Source organism: Phyllostomus hastatus, unplaced genomic scaffold (genome assembly GCF_019186645.2).
Source record: "Phyllostomus hastatus isolate PE091 unplaced genomic scaffold, TTU_PhHast_1.1 phas_contig_86, whole genome shotgun sequence".
NCBI classification, from domain to species: domain Eukaryota; kingdom Metazoa; phylum Chordata; class Mammalia; order Chiroptera; family Phyllostomidae; genus Phyllostomus; species Phyllostomus hastatus.
The window spans coordinates 96,670,829-96,697,809 of record NW_025333977.1 but is presented as its reverse complement, the minus strand read 5'-3'; the positions used below and the strand labels follow the sequence as shown (position 1 = coordinate 96,697,809).

The following is a 26,981-nucleotide window of genomic DNA, read 5'->3' as shown; positions in this document are numbered from 1 at the left end:
AAGAGAAAAGAAGAGAATTATCTACAAAGGAGTTCTTATAAGATAATTAGCTGATTTCTCTAAAGAAACTTTGTAGGTCAGAAGTGATTGGCAAGAAATATTCAAAGTGATGAAAAGCAAGGACCTGCAACTAGCAAAGCTGTCATTTAGAATTAAAGGACAGATAAAGAGCTTCCTAACCAAGAAAAAGCTGAAGGAGTTAATTACCACCAAATCAGTATTATATGAAATGTTAAAAGATCTTCTTTAAGAAGAAGAAGAAGAAAAAAGTAAAAAAATACGAACAATAAAATTGCAAAAAGTATCTCCATCAACAATTGAATCTAAAAAACAAAATAAATGAACAAGCAGAATAGATACAGACTCATAGATACAGAGAATGTTTTTGGTGGTTGCCAGATGGGAGGGGGTTTGGAGGATAGGTGGAAAAGGTGAAGGGATTAAAAAGTGCAAATTGGTTGTTACAGAATAGTCATGGGTTTGTAAAGTACAGCATAGAAGATGTAGTTAATAATATTCTTATAACTATATTGGTGTCAGATGGGTATGAGTTTTATTTAGATGATCACTTAGTAAGTTATGTAATGTCTAATTACTGGGGTGTACATCTGAAAGTAATATAATAATGTATGTACTGTTATTGAAGGCAGAAAATGATAAAAAATTAAAAAACCAAAAAAAGTAGAAAAACTTTTTATGAACTCTTAAATATTGCTGTCATATCCTAAAACAGTATTCAGAGTTGAAAATCCCACATATGAATATTTGATGTTTTTAGTTTTTCAAAATGGGGAAAGTTTATAATGTTCCCTTTGGATCAGCATGCCATTGTGATGAAACCATGATAGACAACATCTTGCTTGAAAGAGTAGTATTGAAAGTCTACTCCAAAGAACATAGTGTAATTGTGTAATAGTTGTGCCACAACTATGTATCCTCTGTACACTCTTGGAGAAATCTTCTGTTTTTAATCAACAAAATAATTTTTCTTCTTAGTTTTGATTGTATTATTGATCTAATTTCAGTATGATTTGATTTCATTTTTGTGACATGTATGGGGATGTGGAAGAGTGGGGGGAAGTGACTTCATAGTGCCACAGTCAAGTCTGAAAGTTTGTGGGCTTGAAACAAGGATATCTACATTGGTTTTTGGGGGGATGAGGATGTGTTTATTGCAGTTGAGCCTTTACAGTCAGTGGTCATGAAAGTCCTACATAGAAAGACCAAAAATATTTGATGAAATAGGAATAAATTTTGTTAGATCTGTTTGATTCTGATGAGCTTATTGAATTATTTTTTTATATCTTCCTGATGTCCTTCACATTGTCACTGTTTCCTCAGATTTCCATTTTTTCCCCCTTTCTTATTTTGGTCTTTTCTTACATGTTAGAGATTTTCTTTAAATGGTGATCTTTGGTTGGCTCTCTGTTCATATATTCAGTACCATGTCTTACCCCACTCAGCTACATCTGGTATTTACAAGTAAAGAACTTCTCTGGTTTACCTGCCATCCCCACCCCTGCCTCATCCCCAGAGTAAATGTCTTACCTTCTGCCTGCTTAGAGAGGGGCAGTGAGCTGGCTGGAGAACAGGAATTGGAGCTTCTAAAGACTTTCAACCATCTTTCAATCTCCATCTGATATCCCAGCCTTTGTAGGTACCTGTAATTTTCAGGGCTCTACTGTAGAATCTCTGCCAGAGGTTGAGCATACACATGGTGTAATTTGGGCAGAGAGTGAGGTATCAGTTTTCTCCTCTGTGCTTAGCCATATACTGTACACCCACTCACTGTTGATATTGAAAACATTTGTTAAAACCTGACCTGAATGTACTTGCTCTCTTCTCATTGTCCTTCTGCATAAACCATTTTAAATGATTCTTGAGAGGCATTGTAGATAAAACATCTGTTCAAGCCATCATTTTAACCTGAAGCCATAGGTTCCTTTTATTTTATTTTTAAAATTAATATGCACTAAAATTGCCTTTTTGGTGAGTACATTCTGTGAGTTTTAGCACATGTGTAGAGATAATCCAGAAAACTGCCTTGTGCTATTCCTTTGTAGTCATCCCCTCCTCTTGTACCTAACTTCTGAAGCCGCTAATCTATTATTCATGACTATAGTTTTTTCTTTTTGAAAATGTCATCTAAGTGGAACAATACAGTAAACAGCCTTTGGAAACTGGCTTTTTTTTTTGAAACTGGCTTTTTTCAGCATCATTCCTTTGAGATTTGTTCATATTGTTGTGTGTATCGATAGTTCATTCCTTTTTATTTCTGAGTAGTACATTCATTTACCTACTGAAGTACATTTGGGTTTCTAGTTTCTGGTGATTTTGAATAGAGTTACTATAAACATTTTTGTGCAGACTTTAATGTGAACATAAATTTTCATTTCTTTAGGATAAATGCCTAGGAGAGGGGTTATTGAGTTGTAGGATAAGTGAATATTTAATTTGTTGTAACAGGAAAGGCCAAAATTTTCTAGAATGGTTGTACCATTCTGCATTCCCATCAGCAATGTATAAGAGTTCAATTTGTTTTTTACCAACACTTGACATTATTATTGTTGGTAAAAAACTATTAAGATGCATTATTTTATGCATCCTAATAGATGCAGTGGTGTTTCATTTTGGTTTTGATTAGCATTTCCCTAATGGTGAATGATGTTGAATATTTCCATACACATGTTTGCTACCATATTTATTTTTTGGTAAACTGCCTGATCAAGTCTTTTGCCCATTTTTAATTGCATTTTTTGTTTTTGTACTTGAGTTTTGAGATTTCTTTTTATATTCTGGGTATGATTCCTATATTGGTTAAATAATTTGCAAATATTTTCAATCAGTTTCTGTACTTTGTCTTTCCATTTTAATAGTATCTTTTGAAGAGCAAATGTTTTTAATTTTGATGAAGTGCAACTTATCAATTTTTTAATTAAAAATCAAATTGAGCTTTATGAATCTTACTTATGGTGTCATATCTAACTTTTCATTTAATCCCATGTCACAAAGATTTTCTCCTGTGTTTTCTTCTAAAGATTTTATAGTTTTACATTTAGATCTACTATCCACTTTGAATTAACTTTTGTGTAAGATGTGAGGTTTAGAGACTCCTGGCAAAGATGGAGGCATAGGTAAGTACACTTTGCCTCCTCACACAAACAAAAGAAGGACAACAAATTTAAAAACAAGAAATAACGAGAACTTCCAGAAAAATTGAACTATATGGAATCTGACAATCAAGGAGGTTAAGAAGAAATATTCACCCAGACTGGTAGGAGGGGCAGAGATGGGGGGCTGGGGTGGAGAGGACATGTGGCAAGGTGGCAGCTGGAAGACTCAGTGCTCCTACATGTGCATGCATATAAACCAGGAGGAACAACTGGGGAGTGAGACAGACTGCACAACCCAGGGTTCCAGAGCAGAAAAAGAAAGCCTCAAACCCTCTGTCTGTAAAAATGTGTGGGGGTTATGACGGTGGGAGAAACTCCTAACCTCACAGAAGTATTCACTGGAGAGACCTATAAGGTCCTAGAATGTACACAAACCTACCCACCTGGGGAATCAGCACCAGAAAGGCCCAGTTTGCTTGTGGAAAGCAGGGCAAGTGACTGTAAGCAGGCTGAGAGCCGAGCAACAGGCATTGTTCCCGCTCTGACCCCTCCCACACATATAGTGCCACAACACAGCCAAGTGGGTTGCCTGGCCCTGGCAAATACCTAAGGCTCCACCCTTTACTATGTAACAGCTGTGCTGAGACAAAGAAGTATGGCCCAAATGAAAGAACATATCAAATCTCCAAAAATAGAACTAAGCAATGAAGAGATAGCCAACCTATGAGATGCAGAGTTCAAAACACTGAATCAGGATGTTCACAGGAATGGTTGAGTAGGGTTGCAAAATAGAGGAAAAAGTGAAGGCTATGCAAAGTGAAATAAAGAAAAAAGTACAGGGAGCCAACAGTGAAGGGAAGAAAACTGGGACTCAAACCAATGATTTGGAGAAAGAAGAAATAAACATTCAACTGGAACAGAATGGAGAAGCAAGAATTCAAAAAAAAAAAATGAGGAGAGGCTTAGGAACCTACAGGACAACTTTAAACATTCCAACATCTGAATCATAGGAGTGCCAGAAAGTGAAGAGGAAGAGTAAGAAATTGAAAACATTGAACAAATAATGAAGGAGAACTTCCCCAATCTGGCAAAGGAAATAGACTTCCAGGAAGTCCAGGAAGCCCAGAGTGTTCCAAAGAAGTTGAATCCAAAGAGGAACACACCAAGGCACATCATCATTAAGTTTCCCAAGATGAAAGAGAAGGAGAGAACCTTAAAAGCAGCAAGAAGAAAGGAGAGAATTACATTTAAAGGAGTTCCCATCAGACTGTCAGCTGATTTCTCAGAAGACATCTTGCAGACAAGAAGGGGCTGGAAAGAAGTATTTGAGGTCATGAAAGACAAGGACCTACATTCAAGATTACTCTATCCAGCAAAGCTATCATTTAGAATAGAAGGGCAAATAAATGCTCCTCAGAAAGGTCAGATTAAAGGAGTTCATCATCACTAAGACCTTATTATATGAAATATTAAAAGGACTGATCTAAGAAAAATAAGATCAGTAAAATGACAACAAAGTCACAACTATCAATAACTGAATCTAAAACAAAACCAAAAAACTTAAGCAAACAACTAGAACAGGAACAGAATCACAGAAGTGGAGATCACATGGAGGGTTATCCGTGGGGAGGTAGAGCAGGGAGAATGGGGGAAGAAGCTACAGGGAATAAGAAGCACAACTAGTAGGTACAAAATAGACAGGGGGAGGTGAAGAATAGTATAGGAAATGGAGAAGCCAAAGAACTTATATGTACAATCCAGGGATATGAACTAAGGGTGGGGGAGAATGATAGAGCGTGAGGCAGTGCAGGACATAGGAAGATAAAGGGGAGAAAAAATTGGGACAACTGTAATAGCATAATCAATAAAATATACATAAAATGATTAGTCTATGAATAAAATTAGTTTTAGTATAAAAAAAGATTGAGGTTTAGGTGAGGTTAATTTTTTTGCACATGAATGTGTAATTGTTCCAATACACATTTTCCAATTTTGAAAAAACGATCTTTTCTCCACTGAATTGCCCAGTACATTTGTCAAAAATTAATTAACTATATTTGTAGGGGTCTATTTCTGCACTGTATTTTGTGCCATTGATCTATTTGTCTATTTTATGCTAGTAGCACAACTATTTGATTACTATAGCTTTATAGTAAGTCTTGAAATTATGTAGTTTGATTCTTCCAAAATCATTCTTTTTTTGACATTTTTGGCTGTTTTAGTTCTTTGGAAATTTCATATAAATTTTAGAATAATTATGCCTATACCTACAAAAAATGCTACTGGAATTTTGATACAGAATTGTGGATGACAATTCCTTTAGCACTTTAAAAATGTTGGTCTATTTTTCCTTCTCCCTCATGGTTCTGATGAAAAATTTACAGTCAGTTGGATCATTGTTTCACATATGTAATGTGTCTGGCTGCTTACAAATTTTTGTAATTGGTTTTTGTCATTTTAATTATGCTGAATCTGGATGTGTATGACTCTTGTCAGGAGGTGTGTCAGCTTCTAGAATGTGCAGATTTGAAATCTCACTGCACTTGGAATGTTTTTAGCACTGTTACTTCCCTGAAGTGATATTTTTCTGCATGGAACTCTTTCTTTTGTTCTTCGTGGACTCTGATGATGTAAATATTAGACCTTTTACTCTTTTCCTAGAAATCCCTGAGGCTTTATTCATTTTTTCAATATTTTTCTCTCTGTTATTTAGAATAGATAATTTCTATTGATACATCTTTAAGTTTATTGACTTTGGCTACCTGCATTCTACTATTCAGCCCATCCAGTATATTTTTTATTTAAATTATTATGTTTTTATTTTTCAATTTGATTTTTCAGCCTTATTGAGGTATGATTGACAAATAAAGACTATTATATGAAAACTGTACAATGTGATGTTTAGTATCGCTATACATTGTAAAATGATTATCACAATCAAGCTAACTAACATATATATCACCTCACAAGATTACTATTTTTGTGTGTGTGTTGAAAACTACTTAGCAAATTTCAGGTATACCATACATTATTAATGACTATGGTCACCATGCTGTATATTAGGTCTTCAAAACTTATTCTTCTTATAACTTAAAATTTGTACCCTTTGATCAGCATCTCTTATTTTCTCCCATTCTGTTAATTACTGCATATTTTAATTCTAAAAAAGTCATTGTTTTTCTTCATGCCTTCTATTTCTTTTGCTTCTTCTATTGCTGAGATTTTCTGTCTTTCCATTAGTTTCAAAAGACTTTGCCCTTCTTGGGGCACCCTTATAATACCTACTTTAAAGCCTTTATCAGATATCTGTGCCTACTTAACATTAGTATCTATTATTATTTCCCATGTGAGTTGAGATTTTTCTTTTCTTTTTTTTTTTTAATATACTTTGTGATTTTTGGGTTGTATCCTGGGCACTTTGAATATCATGGTATAAGACTCTGGATCTTGTGGAAATCCTATTATGAATGTTGATATTATTTTTTTAGCAGGCAATTAATACAGTTGGATTCAGGCTAAACATTCTGATCAGCCTTCTTCGGACTTTTGTTTCAATGTTCTGTTTTAAAAATCTTGGCAGTACTATTTGTATATACCATGTGTATGTGCCACCCAGTGGTCAAGTGTTCTAACCTTTTGTGTTGATCTTAACACCTTTGCTATGCTGTTTAGGATTACATTTCACACCTACAGCTTTGAGGTGAGCCCGGGGATACATACACAACTTTCAGGACTAGATTTCTCAAGTTTCTCCCTCTCTGAGATCTTCCTGGTACTTTCCCCAGAAACCTGGAGCTTTCATTAGGTTATTCTGCTAGGCACTTCCCACATGTAAGAGCAGAGAGATAAAAGCCATGGGGGTTCACATTACCATCTTTCATGCACAGCTATGTTGATTGGAGAGAAAGTTCTACCCCTCTCAGTGTTTTAGGTGCTTATGGTTTACTGCTGCAGCCACCACTAGGAGTTAGCCTATGTACAAAAGCATGGAGGCAAGGGTGGGGGGCAAAGAAAAAAAAATGAGGCTTTTCCTATTCTCTCTGTGTGTTAACCAAAAGAAGAGTGCTTCTCTTTGGGTTTTTACTGCATGCTGGTGCCCACTTGTGGTTTTCAGGCTGCCTTGAGTCCAGGCCAGGTGATACCAGAAGAAAAATAGGAAACTTACTGCCAGTCCAGTGGTACTCGAATTCTTCTTTATTTCTTTCAAAGTTTCATTTATTTATTTTTAGAGAGAAGGGAAGGGAGGGTGAAAGAGAGGAAGAGAAACATCGAGAGCTTGTATGAACCCAAACAGGTGACAACCTGCAACCCAGGCATGTGCCCTGACCAGGAATCAAACCTGTGACCTTTTGCTTTGTGGGATAGCGCACAACCAACTGAGCCACACTTGTCAGGGCAGTACTTGCATTCTTGTCTTCTAGCCTATTATGCCTGTCTCCATATACTTTTTGGAGTCCATAAATAGCTGCTCTATGAATTGTGCCCCGGTTTTATATCTGTGTTTAGTGGGAGGAACAGGGTGGAGTATGCTTGCTCCAACACAGTCTGAACCAGAACTTGGTATTTTATTTGTTAATTTTTCTTTTTTAAAAGTCTGACTTTTTTCTTACTAAATAACACATCTTCATTGTAGAAAACTTGAAAAATAAACTTGGAAAATAAAGGTTGAATAAAGAAAGCTAAAATCTTCTGTAAACTCATGAACTGAAGAAAACTAATGTTATTTTGGTCTATCATTCTTTTTTATTCCTTATAAATATATTTTCTTCCTTGACAATAAAAATAAAGTAGATAATACATAAAACTATGTTGTTCATGATTTTAACCAGTAATTTTAGGGGCCAGGTACTAGTGACTTGATCTAATGTTGTTTTTACTAAATCTCTTTTCCATAGGTAGAGAATCTTTGTCCTCAAATTGGCTGGGTTGAAATTGATCCTGATGTTCTTTGGCTTCAATTTGTTGCTGTAATAAAAGAATCTGTCAAAGGTAATTGGATATAAAAATAAATACAATAAATTATGTTTTGTTTTTAATAGAAGTTTTCCTCAGGAGTCTATAGAATTTTGTGGGTTTCTTAAGTTATAATTATATGAATAGTATTTTATTGGGGTCATGGTGTCAATCAATTTTGACAAAGAATTGACTCGGACACTGGCCTGAAGTATCCGCAGTGTTATGGATGAGATACGAGACAAATTCACATGGACTACCAAGTCCTGTGGAGGAAAAGGGATGTGCGACTTCTCTCTCAAGAGGAGAAAAAGCCTTGGAGCTCCTCGGCCACCTTCTCAAGAGGAGAGCTCCCTGACTCATGGCTTGACAGGCTTTTATTGGATTCAGTTTGCACAGAAATACAGGGTGTATATGTAAAGCTCCTCAGTCATTGTCAGGCAGAAATGATTAAACAGTAGATAACATTCAAAGAACTCTGAGGGCTTATTCTGAGTAAGGGTCAGATAGTTAAAGGGCCATAAAACTTTGGGGAACAAAACTCACTTCCTACTTGGTCCCTTATTAATTAAATTGAAGGTATTAGCAAAGTAGGTTTCACAGGATTTTGTGCATTCTTTCTTAGGCCTGATCGCCCTAGGGAACCTGCCCTTTCCAGCACAGGGTGGCACCCACCTCCAGCATTGTTTCAGGCTTAAGTCATTGTTTCAGGCTTAAGTCAGGCAGGGGAAGTAAGGCAGCCAAGAGATTAGGAGATTTCTTGCAGACAGAATGAGGACTCAGGCTGTCAAAGCTGAGGAGCAAGTGTCCATCACCCCCTTTTTCTATAGCTCCCCAAGTCCTTCCCTGGGGGATCCCCATGATCGTGTCTGTCTTAGGTCATCCCTCCCTTGAGGAATCCTACCCGTCATTGGCTAACTGATCAAGCATTGGGGGCCAGGCAGGGTGAAGTGAAAGGAGCAGAAACAGCGCCCCTGCCAGGGAGATAAGCTTTGTCTCCTTGGCTTATGGTCCCAAGGTCACTCACTCAGCCTTAGCCATGGGGGGGTTATAGCTTCTGAAACCAGGCAGTGCAGTTCCCAACAAAGAATGGCAAGGCAAACAAAAGTGCTATTTAGGGGTTGGAAAAATACGTTTGGTTAGAAACCCCAACTGTGTTTCAAACATGAAAGAGGGACAGAGTTTATAAAGACAGAAGAAGGGGGCCCTTTTCTGTCTTGTATAAAAGGCTTACACAAGTTGCTCTGAAAGAACTGTGGTTGGTGCTTGCAAGCAGATTTGCACTATGCTATGCATGATTAATTGTTTATGTATATTGCTAGAGGAGAAGTTTATTTTTAAACAGAGAGTAAGTTCTAGAAACTATCAGGATGTAGCCATTTGGTTTATTAGCCTAGTTCAAAAGTTCAGTTTCACTTGGAGAGTGTGAGTAGCTAGGCTTCCTGAATGCATTCTGGCTCAATTTTAGATTGCTCTCATGACAATATCAACTCCATTTTGCTGTTTTTCTTTCACCACAGTTTCCCAGTATTTTTCAGGGGACTTTCACAGTTTCTAGTGAACCACTTTCTCAAGGAAAAGCGACAGCAACTCTGTTTTCTGCTTTAAGTTTTTTACAGCCAATCTAAAAGGCTCACCTTCCTTCTTTATTCAAGGTTGTAGCTAGTATCTATTTACTTTCCTGTTGTGTACAAAATACCAGAGTGTTATAAACAAAGTTACAACACAGTTCCTGTTGGCAGGAGTTACAACTGAGTAACCTTTATTGTAAAATAATTTTTTTTTTCCCTGTATGGCCTCTTGATGCAAAGTGCTTTCCTGGCTGCAGCTATGGTCTGAACTCAGCTCTTTAAGAATGTTTTCCATGCAACCTTTCAAAAAATAGTGAAAAATGACTTGTATTTCAAAACCTATAAAAAACTTGCAAGAATAGTGCATTGACAACCTGTATTCCTTTCTCTGAGATTCAGACATGTTTTGCAATGTTTACTGTATCATCCTCTGGAATTTTTTTGGCTGATCCTTTTGAGGTTTGGTTGTGACATACTAACCTGTTATCCCTAAATACTTCAGCATCATTTCCAAAGAAAAGGAGTATTCTCCTATAACACCACAGTGCAGTTATCACAAGGAAATTTAACATTAATACCTTGTCAACTGATGGTAGTTGGTGCCAATTCAACTCCAACAGGAATCCCCATTTTGAAGTGTGGTGAAGGAAACTTTATCCAGTGCAAAACAGCTCAATTGTGATACAGCATGGTTATAAATACAGCAAGGCTGTGAGGTAGCTCTGGGGCTAGGCTTCTCACTAGCTGAACAGCTCTACCCTGTTCTACTGGTCTGCTTTGTTCTGCACTGGTCTGCTTGGCTTTGCTCTGGTGAGACATCTTCATTCAGCTCAGCTAGGGAAAACTGGTCTTTAGTCCCTTATGGAAACAGAGAGTGGGCTCCCAGAGCCAGCAGGGAGCTGGCTTATATGGACAGAAACTCCTGCCCCTGATTCCTGATTGGTCTGTCGTCATGCAAATGAGGACTCCAAATCCTTCAGTTTGATTAGTCCAAAAGAAAGTTCCCTGATTGGTCAGAATGAAACTGCTCTGATTTATCAGTGAGGATATTAATGGAGGATTTAGCTGTGTAGCTCCAAGTAGATAGGGAAAGCCTCAGTCTCATTGGCTGAAATAGGATTCCAGGAACTCCTTTATAAGGGCTGGCTCAGTTGGCAGAAACAGTGCAGGCAGGCAGTTCAGTGCAGAGGTAGCTAGTTTAGTGCAGGTTTCTCCATGAAATGCAGTTTGCTGAGAGGTCTGTGACTAGAAATGACTGGCAGACTCTCTTTTTAAAAATTGAGCCTAGTTAGCCACCAGGAGCCTTTCTTAGTAAGTATCTTCTTTTTCAGGGTCTACAACAGTAATATTTTCTAATGCTTAGTCTTGAATATTTACCTATTATCTTTGCCAGTAACAATTTTTGTTTTCAATCTTGAATCCAACCAAAGATTCATTCGTGAGGCATTGCATTTAGCAGTCAATCTGTATAGCCTTCTTTAATCTAGAGCATGTTCTTTGTGACATTGACAGTTTTCAAAATTACAGACCAGTTTAGTAGACTGTCCTGCATTTTGTGGTTGTCTGATTATTTCCTCGAGATCAGGTTCAGATTAAGCATTTTGGAAAGAGTGCTGTTTAGGGAGTGACTTATCTTCCTCTGCTCAAATTAAATTTTTGTCTAATTTTCCCAGTGGGGTAAAAACACTTTTAAAAAAAGAACATCCCAAAAACAACATATTTAAAGATATTTGGACCAAAAAAACCCCACACTATGTTTTTATTTGTATCCTAGCATTGATTTATGTGGAAAATAAGATCTGAGTTTTAATAATGATACTACTTTTAACAGGCACTTTTCTTTGTTGTCATTTATCAGTTTCTATTATGATTGATCATAATGATTAAGCCACTTGATCCTTGCTTAAATTGAGATCCAATCTTTTAGTATAATCAAGAAGAAAATACAATCTCACTTACTTTTAATAGTCTTTGTTTTTTCTAACATTTAAAGCAAAAAGGCCATTTTGTTATTATTAGTATATGACCTTTTTACCCTTAAGTGAAAAATACTACTACACAATCATCTCAGTAATGCTTTCTTTATTATATTAGCTCCAATTGTATTATTAAAATTGCAGGTGGGTGTTGGAAATGTCAGGAGGAATGCTTTGTAAAGTATATGATTGTCTAACCACTATGCTGTACACCTGTAATCAATACAAAATAATTTTGAAACAATTTTAAAAAAAGGAAAAAAGACATGGAAAACAGAGTGTGGGTATTGACTGTGGTAGCTGGGGGTTGGATTGGGTAGAGGAGAGCAATGGGGGGAAATTGGGACAACAGTAATAGAACAATAAAAAAAAGAAAGAAAAATGTTAAACCTAAATGTTTTTCCTAAAGATTATACTCAAAAATTTCTTTTCCATACTACAATTTATAAAGAAAAATTCGGTGGCTTTTAAACATGTGTTTTTATCTATCTTTGTTTTTAGCTGCAGGAATAGAGATGAATCAAATTGTTGGTCTCGGCATTTCAACACAGAGAGCAACTTTTATTACGTGGAACAAGTAAGTGTGATGAGCTCTCTATGGCTGGGTTAATACCACAGTGAGTACACTGCTGTGAAGCCCTTTTGGAGAGTTTTAAATTTGTGAATTAAGAACAGTTTTGCTTGATTAAGAGGGATGAAAGTAAGCTTACTTTCTGGTGTATTAAAATATGTTCCTTGCATGTTATCTGAGATAGACTTATATGAAATAATAATAATAATAACAATAACAATAATAATAATTTTTTTAAAGGGTGTTGCTGTTATTGAAATTATCCATTCCTTTATTTTAGTGTTAGTTTTTTCAAATAGCCTTGACTGAAGATCTTAAAAATTAGTTTGTAACTAAAAAGATTCAGGGGAACCTAATAGATTTTAGAAATGCAATACTATAATTATGGTTTACATTTTCAGTCTACTCCAAATTTAATATTTAAGTACATACAGCATGAGAAGTATAAATAAATTAAACACAGTTATAATTTTTAATAGCTACCATATAGTAAAGATCTGTAATAGTACTTAAGGTTACATTATTCTTGCAAAGAAATTTATTATTTTGGTATTGTCTATTTTTATAGAGAAAGAAACTGAGGCTTAGAGAAATAAGTAAGCTATTCAAGGTCATTCAGTTACTAAATAGAGACAAGATTCCAAATTATCTTTTTTACCCCAAAGTATATGTTCTTTCCACTATCCCCATTTGCCTTCAACACTGTAAAATGTTTCTTTGTTACAAAGTGCTAGACTCCAAAGAGTCTTGAGCATCTTGAGCTTGGGGCAGTGAGGGAGATTGGTGATGGATATAAAGCACAGGGATAAATCTAAGAAATATAATCAGGGTGAATTCACAGAGACTTGGCTTTTAAGTCAGACCAAGAGGAAGTTCAAATTTAACAGTATTTCTGGCTTGATGTTTGGGAGGATATGATATAAATTATAGAGAATATAAGAGAAGAAAATATACAAAATGTAAGTTAGTGGTAATGAGGGTGGGTAGAAGAGAACGGGATGAAAGTGTTTCTCTTGGGACATGTGCGTGTGGAGGTGTCCCCAAAGTGGTTAGAACATTGGTCTGGTTTAGACTGAGGCCGGGCTCATTTTCTCCAGGTGGGTGCTCTTTCTTTCAGGGCACAGTGCACCTCAGGTTGGTCGCTTCATCTGCAGTTCCCCTGAAACTCCCCCCACCAACTCCCCACCCAGTGACTTGGGCATAGCAAGTCTTAAATAGGTAATAATATATTTTTCAGATAAAGTAATAACTGAATTAAAGCTATCAATGTCCAATAGATCAGGGTTTCTAAACAGTAGTACCGTTGACATTTTGGGCCAGTTAATTTTTTGTTGTTGGGGGCTGTCCAGGATGTTTAGCATCATCCCTGGCCTCTACCTACTAGATACCAGTAGCCTCCGCACCCAGTTTCGACAACCAAAAATGTCTCCAGACATTAACAAATGTCCCCTGGGGTGGAAGGGCGCAGTATCATTCCTAGCTGAGAACTGTTTCTGTAGGAATAGTCTGGAGAAGTAGGTATGTTCTCTGGTAGGAATTATAAAGATAGAAGAGAGAAGATGGAGGATTTGGACAATGAGTCTGCCCCCCACTCCCCACCACGCCAAATTTAGAGGGAGTTAGGGAGCAAAAAAGCTGGCAGAACAGGACCAAGGTAAATCTGGGAAGTGGTTGATATGGAAGCAGAGGCCGGAGAGTTGTTTCTTAGGGAAAAAACTAATTGGAAGTATAATGACTGGTTGGGTTTGGAGATTAGGTCATTGGCCACAGAGATTGTTTTCATCAGAACCCAGTATCAGGTCATTCATGACATGAAGCTCAGAGTATTAGAAAGCAAAGTTTTTATGTTGTAGTTGGATCTTCTCATTTTTAGGAGAAATATGAGTCAGATTCCAAGATAGGTCACTTTTCTTGTTGGTGTTGCTATTGTAGGTTAAGATTTCTTCTTGAAACAAGTAATTGTGAGTTTCTTCTTGGCTGGCTTTCCTTAAGATGCTTGTTTTCTTTCAAGAGTTTTGGAAATTTGCTTGTAGGAACTAAAATACTAGATATTTAAAAAGAGACAGAAGGTTTTGTGCTTCTTTTACCTTAAAATTACAGAGCCTTTTCTGTTCCTGGGGCCCTAGTGAGCTGTTGTGGGTTATAATGCTGGCAGATTCTACAAGCTCCCGGACATTCTTTGCACATTTCTGACAAAAAAGAGACAGACTGGACCTTGTGGAATATACTGTTTATTCCAGTCTCAGCCAGCACCTTCTCTTCCCAGCCCATTGTCTTTCCTCCTGTGTCCATGGGGCATTTGTGCCTTTATGATCACAGAAATGTTATTTTCTTTTAGATGCTGTCAAGAAGTCTGAAACTTTGAACTTTATTTTTTCCTTCTTCCCACATTCCCCTAGACTTCCCACATTCCCCCAAACATCTATGTTTTTTTTATTAACTTCTTTTCAATCTTTGAGTTTTCTTCAAGCTCTTCAGGTTAAAAACATTTTCCAGTATATTTAATTAGTGGTATATTATAAAATAACTCTTAATGATATTTCCTCCATTTTGATTGCTTTAAATTCCTTTTGTTCTAAAAAAAAATCATTTTAGAGCTGTTTCGTTTCTTTACTTTGTCAGGGAGGCTTCTGCCAAATAACCTCAGATCAAGGTGTGTGCCAATGAGTACCATAAACTGAGCCATAGGAACCAGGATGCACTTAGTAACTGGGCATTAGAGGGAGTAAGGCATTGTGTTGGTTGATGAACTGAATATAAAGATGAACAATAATACCAGCCCTCAAGGAATTTATAGTCTCATAATACAAGTACATAAGCTACTGTGTTCTTATAGCACCGAAAATATCTTTTTTTTTGTAGTACTTGATACTTGTGTCAATGGTTCTTACCAATTACTTATGACACAAAATATATTAAGAGCCACAGAATGGTATAATGTGTTAGAGATGTTTAAGGCAATTTATTTACAATATTGCCATTCATGATTCTCTTCCATTTCTCCATTTATTGTTGGCAGAGATAAAATAAGCCTAAATCACTGCTAAGTGAGTGTTGGACTATGTGCTACTGCCTGTACTCTAGATCGTCTTCTATGTGTTATGAATTAATGATGCTACTTTCATCTTGTGATCTTTCTGTCTCTGTTCTTCAGTTGGACTAGTCTTAAACCTGTAATGCTTCACCCTGCTTTGGAAACGTTGAAGATATAATACACCTTGTTGGGAATGTTCACCCTCCTTGTTTGTTCTGATGCATCCTTCAGAGCTCACTTCCACTGTCACCTCTCCAAGAAGCCTTTCCTTACCCAGAGTAGGCAGGATCTCCCTGTCAAAGTCGCTTGTTGCACCCAGTATTTCTCCTGTATAGGACTTATTCCTGTTATAAGTAGGCAATTGAGTAATTATTTGTTTGACTTCCTTGGTAGAAGTATATTAATAGGGGCAAAGACAAGATGTCTCTGTTCACAGCTGTGTCCCTAGCTCCTGGCACAAAATGCTATATAAATATTTGCTGAATCAGTAATCAAAAATCAGATTCCAGTGTATAAGTGGCTGCTATTGTAGCATGGCTTCAAAGAATCTTATGTCAATACATGTCATTTCCATCAAACACAATCTGATAGTTATTGGTAAAGCAACATTTTTTAATTTATCAAATATACCTCTTTGGTATATGGACTAGGTGGTGAGAATCTGAAAGTGAACAGACAGTTCCCTCAGGAGACTCCCAGTCCGGTTGTAGATACAGGTGTGCATGTAGATAGTTGGGGTGCAGCCTGAAGGGAGAGACTGAAGAGCAGAGAAGAGGAGCTAGGGAAGGTTTCACAGAGCCACTTGAGCCGTCTCGAAGGATGAATATGAGTTTTCTAAGTGGGAAGAGTAAATCCCTGGCAAAGGCAGGAGGAACAAGAGAATGGTGTGTCTGAAGCATCAAAAGTACTTCAGAAATCAAGGGGTGAAATAGGCACAACACCATGCCCAAGTGTTTGACCCCTTCTCTACTCTGACCTCGTTTTTTGACCACCTCTCTCCTATCCTGTGCTTTCCAGCCACACTGTCTTGCTCTCTGTTTCCTGAACACTCCCCACTGGTTCCCACATTTGGAAGGAGCAGCTTTGAACCCATTGTTCCTTCTTGCTGGAGCTCCTACCACTTTCTCATCACTCAGATCTTACCTCAAAGATCAGTTCTTCTAAGAGACCTTCCCTGATCATTTTATTTACACCTCACATTGCCATTTTATTTTCTTCACTGTACTTGTCATTATCTAAAATTCTTATTTGCAATTTTATTTATTGTATCTCTCTCATAGAACTAAGAAGTTCCATGAATATTGGGATTTTTATTTGCCCTGTTCTTGATCAGTCCTCCACACCTAGAAGAGTACCTGGCACATAGTAGGCACTCAAATCTTTGAGTGACTGAGATGAACCTGGAGAGGAAGACAGGGTCCTAGAGCAGGAAAGGCCATTTGTTGTAGTAAAAAGTTTGCCTCTTATCAGCAGTGAGAAATTATGTTAAGCAGAAGAGTAATATGACCAAATTGACATTGTACAAAGAATATTCTTAAAGTAAGGTGGACAGTGGATTTGGGGAGAATGAAACTAAGACTGAGAAGTCTCTTTGAAGGTTAGTACTTATTCAGGTCTCAGATCTCATATCTAAAAAGATACTTCAGTCCTCAGTTCCTCTATTCCTTTTTATACCATAATCACCATATGAAATAATATTTTTATTTACTCATTAGTTTCTTACCCCCCTGTGCCCATTAGAATATAAGCTCAAGAGATGTTAAGAACCCTCCAACCCCCGAGTTTTGGGCTAAGCACTCAAAGGATACCATCAACTCTGGTGTGGCACACTAGAGGAAGAGGAGCAGAAGGTTTGGGTGGACAGGCTGTATTGAGATGCTGTGGGACAATCTTAGGAGATATAAGGAAGGCAGCTATTTGTGAGGGGGTAGAACTGAAGTCGGAGGCTGGCCCTGGAGGTGTGGATTGGTGAGTGGTTCTGTGATGACTGTATCCATGAGTGTGGGTCAGATTTTCCACAGAGAGCAGCTAGTTAAGAAGAGAAGGGGACCAAGGATAAAACCCCCAGCAGACACCAGCAATTGAACTCCCTGTCAAAGGAACCGTATCTGCAAAGGAAACCAATAAGAGGTACTATGAGAGGTAGGAGGAGAAATACTAGAGTGTTACCAGAGAAACTTAGGAAAGTGACAGTTTTAGGACAGAGGGAGTGTTTTTCTGGGCACTAGTGCAGAAAGGTCAAGTCAGATGGAAAAGGATCCTGTAAATCTGGGAACACTGGTGATCATACTGAATTGTATTTGGTTGAAGTAGTCGGGAGTGATGAGGAAACTTCGAGGGAGCGTAGCTAGGAGGGGGGCATCCTGAGTTAAGAGAAATGTTTTTGGTTCTGTTTCAAAGATGGGGAGATTAAGGATGTTTAAAGAAGAGAACTGAAGAAATATTTGATTAAATGAAGTGACGGAAGAGGGAGAAAGGCATGGATATGGAGAGTACAGATGGAGATGTCAGCTGTAAACCTGGAGAGGGAAAGATTTTCCTCCAAACTGAGGAAAATGCATGATGACTGTAGGTGTAGCTCGTGGAGGAGGTGGGCATTGAGGAAGGTAATGTTTGTGTTCTTATTTCTTTTGAGATTTCTAGGACTTGAGAAATCTCATGAAAATTTGGATATGCCATTTGTGGGGAATGGAGAAGAAAGTAATGAAGGGCAAGAGAAAAACTTTTATAATTTTAAGTGACTTTGAGAACATAGACAAGGTTGCATTCCCTAGATATGAAAAATGGTACCAATTCACAAGGCTATGTGATTCTCCAACATTTCTCAGTGGTTCTGGCATCGAAGGTGGAGAGAGGTTAGATTGACCCAGGTTAGGAGTTGAAAAGGTAGATAGTTAACTTGAAAGTCAAGGGGCAGAGAATGACATTATGCAGAATAGTGGAGTAGAAAGTTGGAAAGAGAGAATGGAATAAACTGTTTCAGAACTCTAGAACCTGATTGGCCCTTATAACAACTAGGGGAGTCCTAGATGAAGGCAGAGGCTGCTGTTCCTAGGTAAGAGAGGGTGTGTGCACACCAGCCACCACCCTCCATCCCTCGCCCCTGCTGTGGGTATGAGGAAATTAGCCCACATCCCTGGTGCAAGTGCCTGGTGTCAGAGAAGGCAGTGGGGACCTTGTCCTACAAAAATGTCAGCTGATAAGCTTTAATGGATTTGGCAGTGACCTACAAGACTTTTTCTGATACTTACTTTGGTTCTGGCCCTTTCAGCCCTCTCAGCTGCAGTAACTTCCTTTGCCAGCATCTGCTGGAAGATTTAAAGGGCCATACCCTTTATGGGTCTTTTTGGAGACAGACCTTTAAGAAAATCTTTCTCAAGTCACTAGCTGATCACAGAGATAACAGAAGTTTCAGAAACTTCAGTGACCATACAACAAGGTGTACACACTTTGCAAAAATAGTTTGGAAAGGTCACAACTTCAGCCCCCAACAAGGAAAAATCAGCAATACCTGAGGACTTAGAAAAATGATTTCTAGAGTTACCACAATAATTTTCAAAGGGACAAAAGTTTTAAACATCTCACTGACTGACTTAAGGAATTAGTCATGTTAGGAATGTTTGGTAAATTAACCTATTAAAAAATAAAATGAGGGGGAGTACTGGCCAAGATGGAGGCATAGGTAGAAACCCCTTGCTTTCTTGCACAAGCAAAAGGAGGATAACGACCAATCTCAAATCAATAAATAACCAGAAGCGCCAGAAAATCAAACTGTATGGAACTCCGAGAACCAAGGAATTAAAGAAAAAAATCAACCAGAACGTCCAGACCGATAAGGCAGTGGCCCACACAGGCTGGGCTGGGCAGGCTCAGAAAAACCAAAGTGAGATGGTGGAATACATGGGCAGGGCTGGCTGAAGGAGAAACTGAGACTCAGAGCTAGCTGTGGATTATGGCAGTTGCCATGGTGGGAGAAACTCCCAGTCTCACACGAGAGTCTTTTGGAAAGTGTGCTAGGGATGACCAGGCGATCTGCATTGTTCTCTCTCTGGCCCCTTCCCCACAGGCGGCACTGCAGTGCAGCAAAGAGGGTTGCCCTGACCAGGTGAATACTTAAGGCCCTGCCCCCTTACAACTTATTAGGCATGCCAAGACAAAGAAATATGGCCCAAATGAAAGAACAGAGCAAAACTTTAGAAAGGGAACTAAATGATGAGGAGATAGCCAACCTATCTGATGGAGAATTTAAAGCCCTGGTAATCAAAATGTTCACAGATCTGATTGAGCTTGGTCAAAAAATGAAAAAAAAAAAAAAAAAGAAAGATACCCAAAATGAAATAAAGCAAAGTATTCAGGGAACTGAAAGTGACAGGAAGGAAACCAAGACTCAAAGCAATGATTTGGAACAAAAGGAAAAAAATAAACATCCTACAGGAACAGAATGAAGAAACAAGAATTCAAAAAACTGAAGAGAGTCTTACAAACCTCTGGGACAACCTGAAGTGTTCCAATATCCAAATTATAGGGATGCCAGAAGGAGAAAACAATAGCAAAAAATTGAAAATATATTTGAACAAATAATGAAGGAGAACTTTCCTAGTTTGGCAAAGGAAATAGACTTCCAGGAAGTCCAGGAAGCTCAGAGAGTCCCAAAGAAGTTGGATCCAAAGAGGAACACACCAAGGCACATCATCATTAAGTTACCCAAGATTAAAGACAAAGAGAGAATCTTAAGAGCAGCAAGAGGAAAGGAGGGTTACCTACAAAGGTGTGCCTATAAGGCTATCAGGGTGGAACATGGTTAAATTTACACAGGAGACAGGGTAGAAAGCAAACCTGAGTTGGATGTTGAAGATGAATAGATCATCAGTGGTTGATTTGCAGGAGTCTCAAAGGATAAATGATTTAGTTCTACTGTTTCTTAGTTCTGTACTTTTATTGTAGTATTGACAGAGAGTTTGTTGAATTTCTTCTTATTAGCAAATTTTGGTAAACCTGGTAGGTTGCTTGTGGCTAAGCAAACCTTGAAGTTAACAGCTGTAGAAATTGGCTTGGCAATATTTCAGCTCTTCTGTCTGTACAGAGGTTTTTATCTGATTGTGCGTGTCAAGGTAAGTACAACGAAGGGGGAAGGCATTGCCTTTCCCATCTTGCTTTTTAAAAATGTATAAGCAAGTTAAGGGTTTTTTCATTAGTTTTTTTTGAAATGTACACATTATAGTGCTTAAAAATATCTTTTTTTCATGTACCTGGTTGAAATTTCATATTCTATATCACATATTTATTATAAAATATGTTTAATTTATAAATCAAAGAGAAGAAAGTAATTTGGAAAGCCCAATCTAATTAAATGATTGCTTTGAAAGTAGTTTGGCCTCTAATTTTCTTTCCTCTTGTGGCATGTCTTTTATATAATATAGTGTTTGATTTATATGAGTGTCAAAATGTTGTTTCCATTTTTCTTAGGAAAACGGGAAATCATTTTCATAACTTCATTAGTTGGCAAGATCTAAGAGCTATTGAACTTGTAAAATCTTGGAATAGTTCCCTTATAATGAAGGTAATTTTTTTCTTCTCTGCAATTTGGATATTACTGTTTTTTCCTGTAAAGTTTCCTTAGCTGTAGACTTAATTGTATAATCTCCTACCTATGCTGTTTTGGACATTAATAAGAGAATACACACATGCACACTCCCACACTAGTGAAACTGAATAATAGTTACCCAAAAGTGTATGTAGTAGACTGAAGTACTTAACACTACACTTCAAACGTCTTCAGGAGGTTTGGAGTGGACTGAAGGTTCACATGTTAGTGAGAATTCACATTTTCATTTCTGGAGAAATGGAAAAAATACAGACTATGTCCAGAAAAGATGCAGCAATGCCCAAATTTCATCATTTTTGTTATAAAAAGTGGAGTATGTATATTGAGATAGTTAACTAACTGACTGCCACGCACTCTTAATATAATACCTGGCACATAGTAAGCAAGTGATGATGGTGGTGGTGGTGACAGAGACAGGAATAGCAGCAGTATCAACATCATCTCACTCCTGAGTGGAAAACTGAATCATTTGGTAAGAAGACATTCTCCAGCTCCTCAACTGTGGTATTTGGTGTTATAATAATCAATATCACATATTATTATTTTAATATTTCTAATATCTTCTCAGCTAGGGTGCCAACAGTAGACAGTGCAGGGGGCAGTGTCAAGTTTCACCAGTTTTACTTGCTGAGTATTTGGAGACATTAATTTTATATAAAAACAAACATGGATATATCATAGAATATGACAACAATGCATGAGTGAAACATCAAAATCTCATGCACATTGATTTTTTTGTTAGTTTAATATATAAAAATGCACCTTATTTTAATAACTTGTGAGACTGAATTCTGAGAAGTGCTGTTTACAGAAAAGACAGTAATTAAAGGAGTTGAAAGTGGTATAAGGAAAGGCATGAATCCTGATTGGTACAATTTTAAATTATACTATTCATAATATGTAATTATTTACATTAATGTATAACTTTAGTTTTTAATAGGTCAATTTACAAACATTCCTAAGTCATAACTAATTCCTTTGCCAGTAAGATGTTGAAAACTTTTTTTCTTTTAAAAATAAATTGTGGCTCTTGCTGGTGTGGTTCAGTGGATTGAGTGCTGGCCTGTGAACCAAAGGTTCAATTCCCAATCTAGGGCATATGCCTGGTTGGGGGCATGCGAGAGGCAACCACACGTTGATGTTTCTCTTTCCTCTATTTCTCCTTCCCTTCCCCTCTCTCAAAATAAATAAATAAAATAATTAAAAAATGAATAAAAATTGTTTATTAATAGATGCAGGAAAAGCTTTTGATAAAATCCAGCACCCATTTATGATAAAAACTCTCAGCAAAGTGGGAAGAGAAGGAATATACCTAAACTAAGAAAGACTGTATGTGACAAATCCACTGCTAGCATCGTCCTCAACAGGGAAAAACTGCAAGCATTCCCTTTAAGATCGGGAACAAAATAGGGATGTCTGCTTTCACCTCTTTTATTCAACATAGTACTGGAAGTCCTAGCCATAGCAATCAGACAAGAAGAAGGAATAAAAACCATCCAAATTGGAAAGGAATAAGTAAAACTGTCTGTATTTGCAGATGACATGATATTATACATAGAGAAACCCCAAAATTCCACTAAGAAACTATTAGAATTGATAAATGAATTCAGCAAAGTAGCAGGATACAAAATTAGTATTCATAAATCAGTTGCATTTTTATATGCCGATAATAAACTAACAGAAAGTGAATTTAAGCCATTGACAATTGCTTCAAAAAGAATAAAATACCTAGGAATAAACCTACCCAAGGATGTGAAAGACCTGTACTTGGACACTGAAGAAAAAATTGAAGAAGATACAAGTAAGCGGAAGCACATACCATGTTCATGGATAGGATGAATTAACATAATTAAAATGTCCATCCTACCCAAAGCAATCTATAGATTCAACACAATTCCTATCAAAATTCCATTGATGCATTTCAGAGAACTAGAACAAATATTTTAAAAATTTATATAGAAGCACAAAAGGCCCTACATAGCAACAGTGATCCTGAAAAAAAAAAGAACAAAGTTGGAGGAATCACACTACCTAATATCAAACTATACTACAGGACCATAGTAATTAAAACAGCCTGGCACTAGCATAAAAACAGACACATAGATCAAGGGAACATAATAGAGACCCCAGAAATAAATCCACACCTTTGTAGTCAATTAATATTTGATAGAGGAAGCAAGCACATACGATGGGCTAAAGATAGTTTATTCAATAAGTGGTGTTGAAAAAATTGGACAGATACATGCAGAAAAATGAAACTAGACCACCTTCTTATACCACACACAAGAATAAATTCAAAATGGATCAAAGACTTAAATGTTAGACCCCAAACCATAAATTTTACAGAAGAAAACATAGGCAGTAACATCTCAGACATCGCTTGTGGAAATTTTATATTGAATATATCTCCCCAGGCAAGGGAAACAAAAGGAAAAATACACCAATGAGACTTCATTGAACTTAAAAAGTTTTTGCACAGCAAAGGAAATCATCAACAAAATAAAAAGGCAACCCACATAATGAGAGAACATATTCACCAATGCATCTGATAAGGGGTTAATATCCAAAATTTTCTAAGTACTTACAAAACTCAGCACCAAAAATACAACCCAATTAAAAAATGAAATGGCCAAAGGACCTGAACAGACACTTCTCCAAAGGGGACATACAGATGGCCAATAGACATATGAAAAGATGCTCAATGTCACTAATCATCAGAGAAATGCAAATTAAAACCACAATGAGATACCATCTCACACCTGTCAGAATGGCTATTCATCATTAATTCAGAAAAACAAGTGCTGGAGTGGTTGTGGAGCAAAGGGAACCCTTTTGCACTGTTGGTGGGAATGCAGACTGGTGCAGCCACTGTGGAAAGCAGTATGGAGATACCTCAAAACATTAAAAATGGATTTGCCTTTTGACCCAGCAATCCCACTTCTGGGAATATATCCAAAAGAACCAAAAACACTAATTTGAAAGAACATAAGCACCCCTATGTTCATTGCAGCATTGTTCACAATCACTAAAATATAGAAGCAGCCCAAGTGCCTGTCAGTAGATTAATGGATAAAACAACTATGGGACATTTACACAATAGAATTCTACTCAGCCATAAAAAAGAAAACTTAACCCTTTGGAAGAGTATGGATGGACCTAGAGAACTCCATGCTAAGTGAAATAAACCAATCAGAGAATGAAAAGTACCATATGATTTCACTCATGTGTGGAATCCATTGAATAAACTGAACTAAGAAGTAAAACAGAGACAGACTCATAGATGGAGAGCAGATGACAGCTAGTGGGGATTGGTTAGGGTTGGAGGGATTGAGCAAAAAATAAAAAGGACTCAGGGACATGGTTGCTGGGGGGCATGTAAGGGGACTAAATGGTAGTAGAAAAAATATAGTAAAGATTATATATATTTTTAAAAAGAAACAGGCCATCTGAACTGACAGATATAATAGTTCTTAGAGCTAAAAAGAAATTAAAAAAATAGATTGTGACCATGAAAACATTTACTTCTCTAGTATAAGCCCAGATCGCAAATCATAACACAAAATTGTGACTTTAAGCACAAGAGGGAGCATTTAAAGCACTTCATGTACTTGATATTGAACATGTGCATGATGTAAGTTTTGGTTTCTCTTAGCAGGAAAATGCATACAAACAGGATCTATCCTGCCAGTGAAGGAACCCCACCTTGCAGTCATGTCTTCCCAGATCGTGTAGTTTATTGATCGGGGCTCTTGGAAATGTTTAGGGTCTGTGTGCCTGTGCTGGCACCAAGGTCATTGGTTTAGCCAAGAGTAGCTCCAAGCTGAATTGTGAAGGAATTGAGTTGTGTTGTCAAGCTCCTGGCACCATTGTTTTCCTTCAGTCTCCCCAAGTGCCCATGCTTCCTTTCACTGCTGTTCTGATTCTTATTAAGGCTTCTCTTTGTTTTCAGCATAAAAATATCCACTTCTTACCATGGTTTGGCCCTGTCTACAGTTCTGACTACTTTCCAGTCCCCTTTCTACCTGAAGCTGCTAAGGATTAGGTTCCCACTTTGCCAGCTTGCTTTCATTCTTGTAGCACCCAAACCCTTTGTCACCTTAAGGCCCTCACACCTACAAGGGGCTTCCTGTGTTATCATGGCTGATCGTTCTCATTTCTCAGGGCTCAGCTTTATGTCACCTCCTCAGGAGCCTTTGCCTGCCATCCTGTTTACAGTAGTCCCTGATTCCAATCCAGTCTCTATCTTACTGTCCATTATTTCCTTCACAGCATTTATCATTTTTTAAAATTTTATTGTCATTCAAGTACAGTTTTCTGCCTTTTCTCCCTCCTCTCCCCCACAACCCAGCCATCCCCACCTCCCTCTCCTGATTCCACGGCCCCCTTGGTTTTGTCCATGTGTCCTTTATAGTTGTTTCTGAAAACCCTTTACCCTTTTCCCCCCATTACTCCCTCCCAACTCCCCTCTGGTTACTGTCCCTTTATTCTTTATTTCAATGTCTCTGGTTATATTTTGCTTGCTTGTTTGTTTTGTTGATTAGGTTCCACTTAAAGGTGAGATTATTTAGTATTTGTCTTTCTCAGCCTGGCTTATTTCACTTTGCAGAATGCTCTCTAGTTCCATCCATGCTAGCTCCTTCTTTCTTTCTGCTGTGGAATATTCCACTGTTTTTTTATCCATTTATTTACTGATGGGCACTTAGGTTGCTTCCAGCACTTGGCTATTGTAAATTGTGCATGTAGCAACTTTGCATACAGCTACATGCAAAAAATGAAACTTGATCACCAACTTACACCACACACAAAAATAAACTCAAGGTGGATAAAAGACTTAAATGTAAGTCATGACACCATAAAAGTCCTTCAGGAGAACATAGACAGGAAAACCTCAGATATTCCACGCAGCAATATTTTCACTGATATGTGCCCTAGAGCAAGGGATATAAAGGAAAGTATAAGCAAATGGGATCTCATCAAAATAAAAAGCTTCTGCATAGCTAAGGAAAACAGCATTAAAATGAAAAGAGAACCAGCCATAAGGAAAAACATATTTGCTAATGATACCTCAGACAAGGGTTTGATCTCCAAACTATATCACACATTTTTAAACTGAAATTTTAAGTGAGGTAACTGTGGATTCACATGCAATTGTAAGAAATAATACTGAGTCCTGGCTGGTGTGGCTCAGTGGATTGAGTGCCACCCTGTGAACAAAAGGGTTGCCAGTTCAATTACCAGTCAGGGCACATGCCAGGGTGGTCTGGCATGTAGGGAGCATGTGAGAGGAAACCACACATTGATGTTTCTCTCTTCCTTTCTCTCTTTCTCCCTCCCGTCCCCTCTGTCTAAAAATAAATAAATAAATAAAATCTTAAGAAAAAGAAATTATACCAAGATCCTATGTACACTTCGGAGTTTCTCCCAATGGTGGCATTTTATGAAACTACTGTATAATGTCACAACCAAGATCCATAGCTTTATTCATATCTCATCAGTTTTACTTGTACTTATTTCTGTTTCTATGTGTGTATTAATTTTTGTGTATTTTTTCATGTGTTCATGTATCCACCATGCAGTCAGGACACTGAACAGTTCCATCACTATAAGGATCACTCATGTTGCTCTTATATAAGTATATCTACCTCTCTCCTGTGCATCTCCCCATGCTCTCAAATCCTTAGCTTTTTGTAACTATTAACCTTTCCTCCATTCATTTTTTCATTTAAAAGATGTTATATACATAGAAAGATGTAGCATAAAACCTTTTGGCATTTGCTTTTTTCACATAGTATAATTCCCTGGAGAATCAAAGTTGTTTTTTTATTGCCAAGTTGTATTCAGCATTACAGATAATACTACCTGTTGGAGGACATGTATGCTTACTACAGATTTTTTTGCTGTTACAAATAAAGCTGTTATAAACATTCATGTACAGAATTTTGTGTGAACTTAAAATGTCATTGATCTTGGATAAATACCTCAAGAGTACAATTGCTAGGTCATATGGTAATTTCATAACTTATAAGAAACTGCCAAACTGGTTTCCAGAGTAGCTGTGTGTACCATTTATATTCCAACCAGTAGTGTATGAGTAATAAGACATACATTTTTCTTATTTTAACATCTTTGATATCAGGATGCATTTTGAACCATTAATT

At 37.3% G+C, this 26,981-nt stretch overlaps 1 protein-coding gene across 1 annotated transcript in view; it reads left to right on the top strand.

Annotated features, from left to right (window-relative positions):
- GK5 (glycerol kinase 5) overlaps positions 1–26,981 on the top strand; it is a 102,652-nt gene that overhangs the window by 17,320 nt on the left and 58,351 nt on the right. The window contains exons 2-4 of the mRNA XM_045851255.1: positions 8,009–8,102; positions 12,115–12,190; positions 20,685–20,778. Of these exons, the coding sequence (XP_045707211.1) occupies positions 8,009–8,102; positions 12,115–12,190; positions 20,685–20,778 (264 nt within the window). The remainder of the gene's footprint in view (positions 1–8,008; positions 8,103–12,114; positions 12,191–20,684; positions 20,779–26,981) is intronic.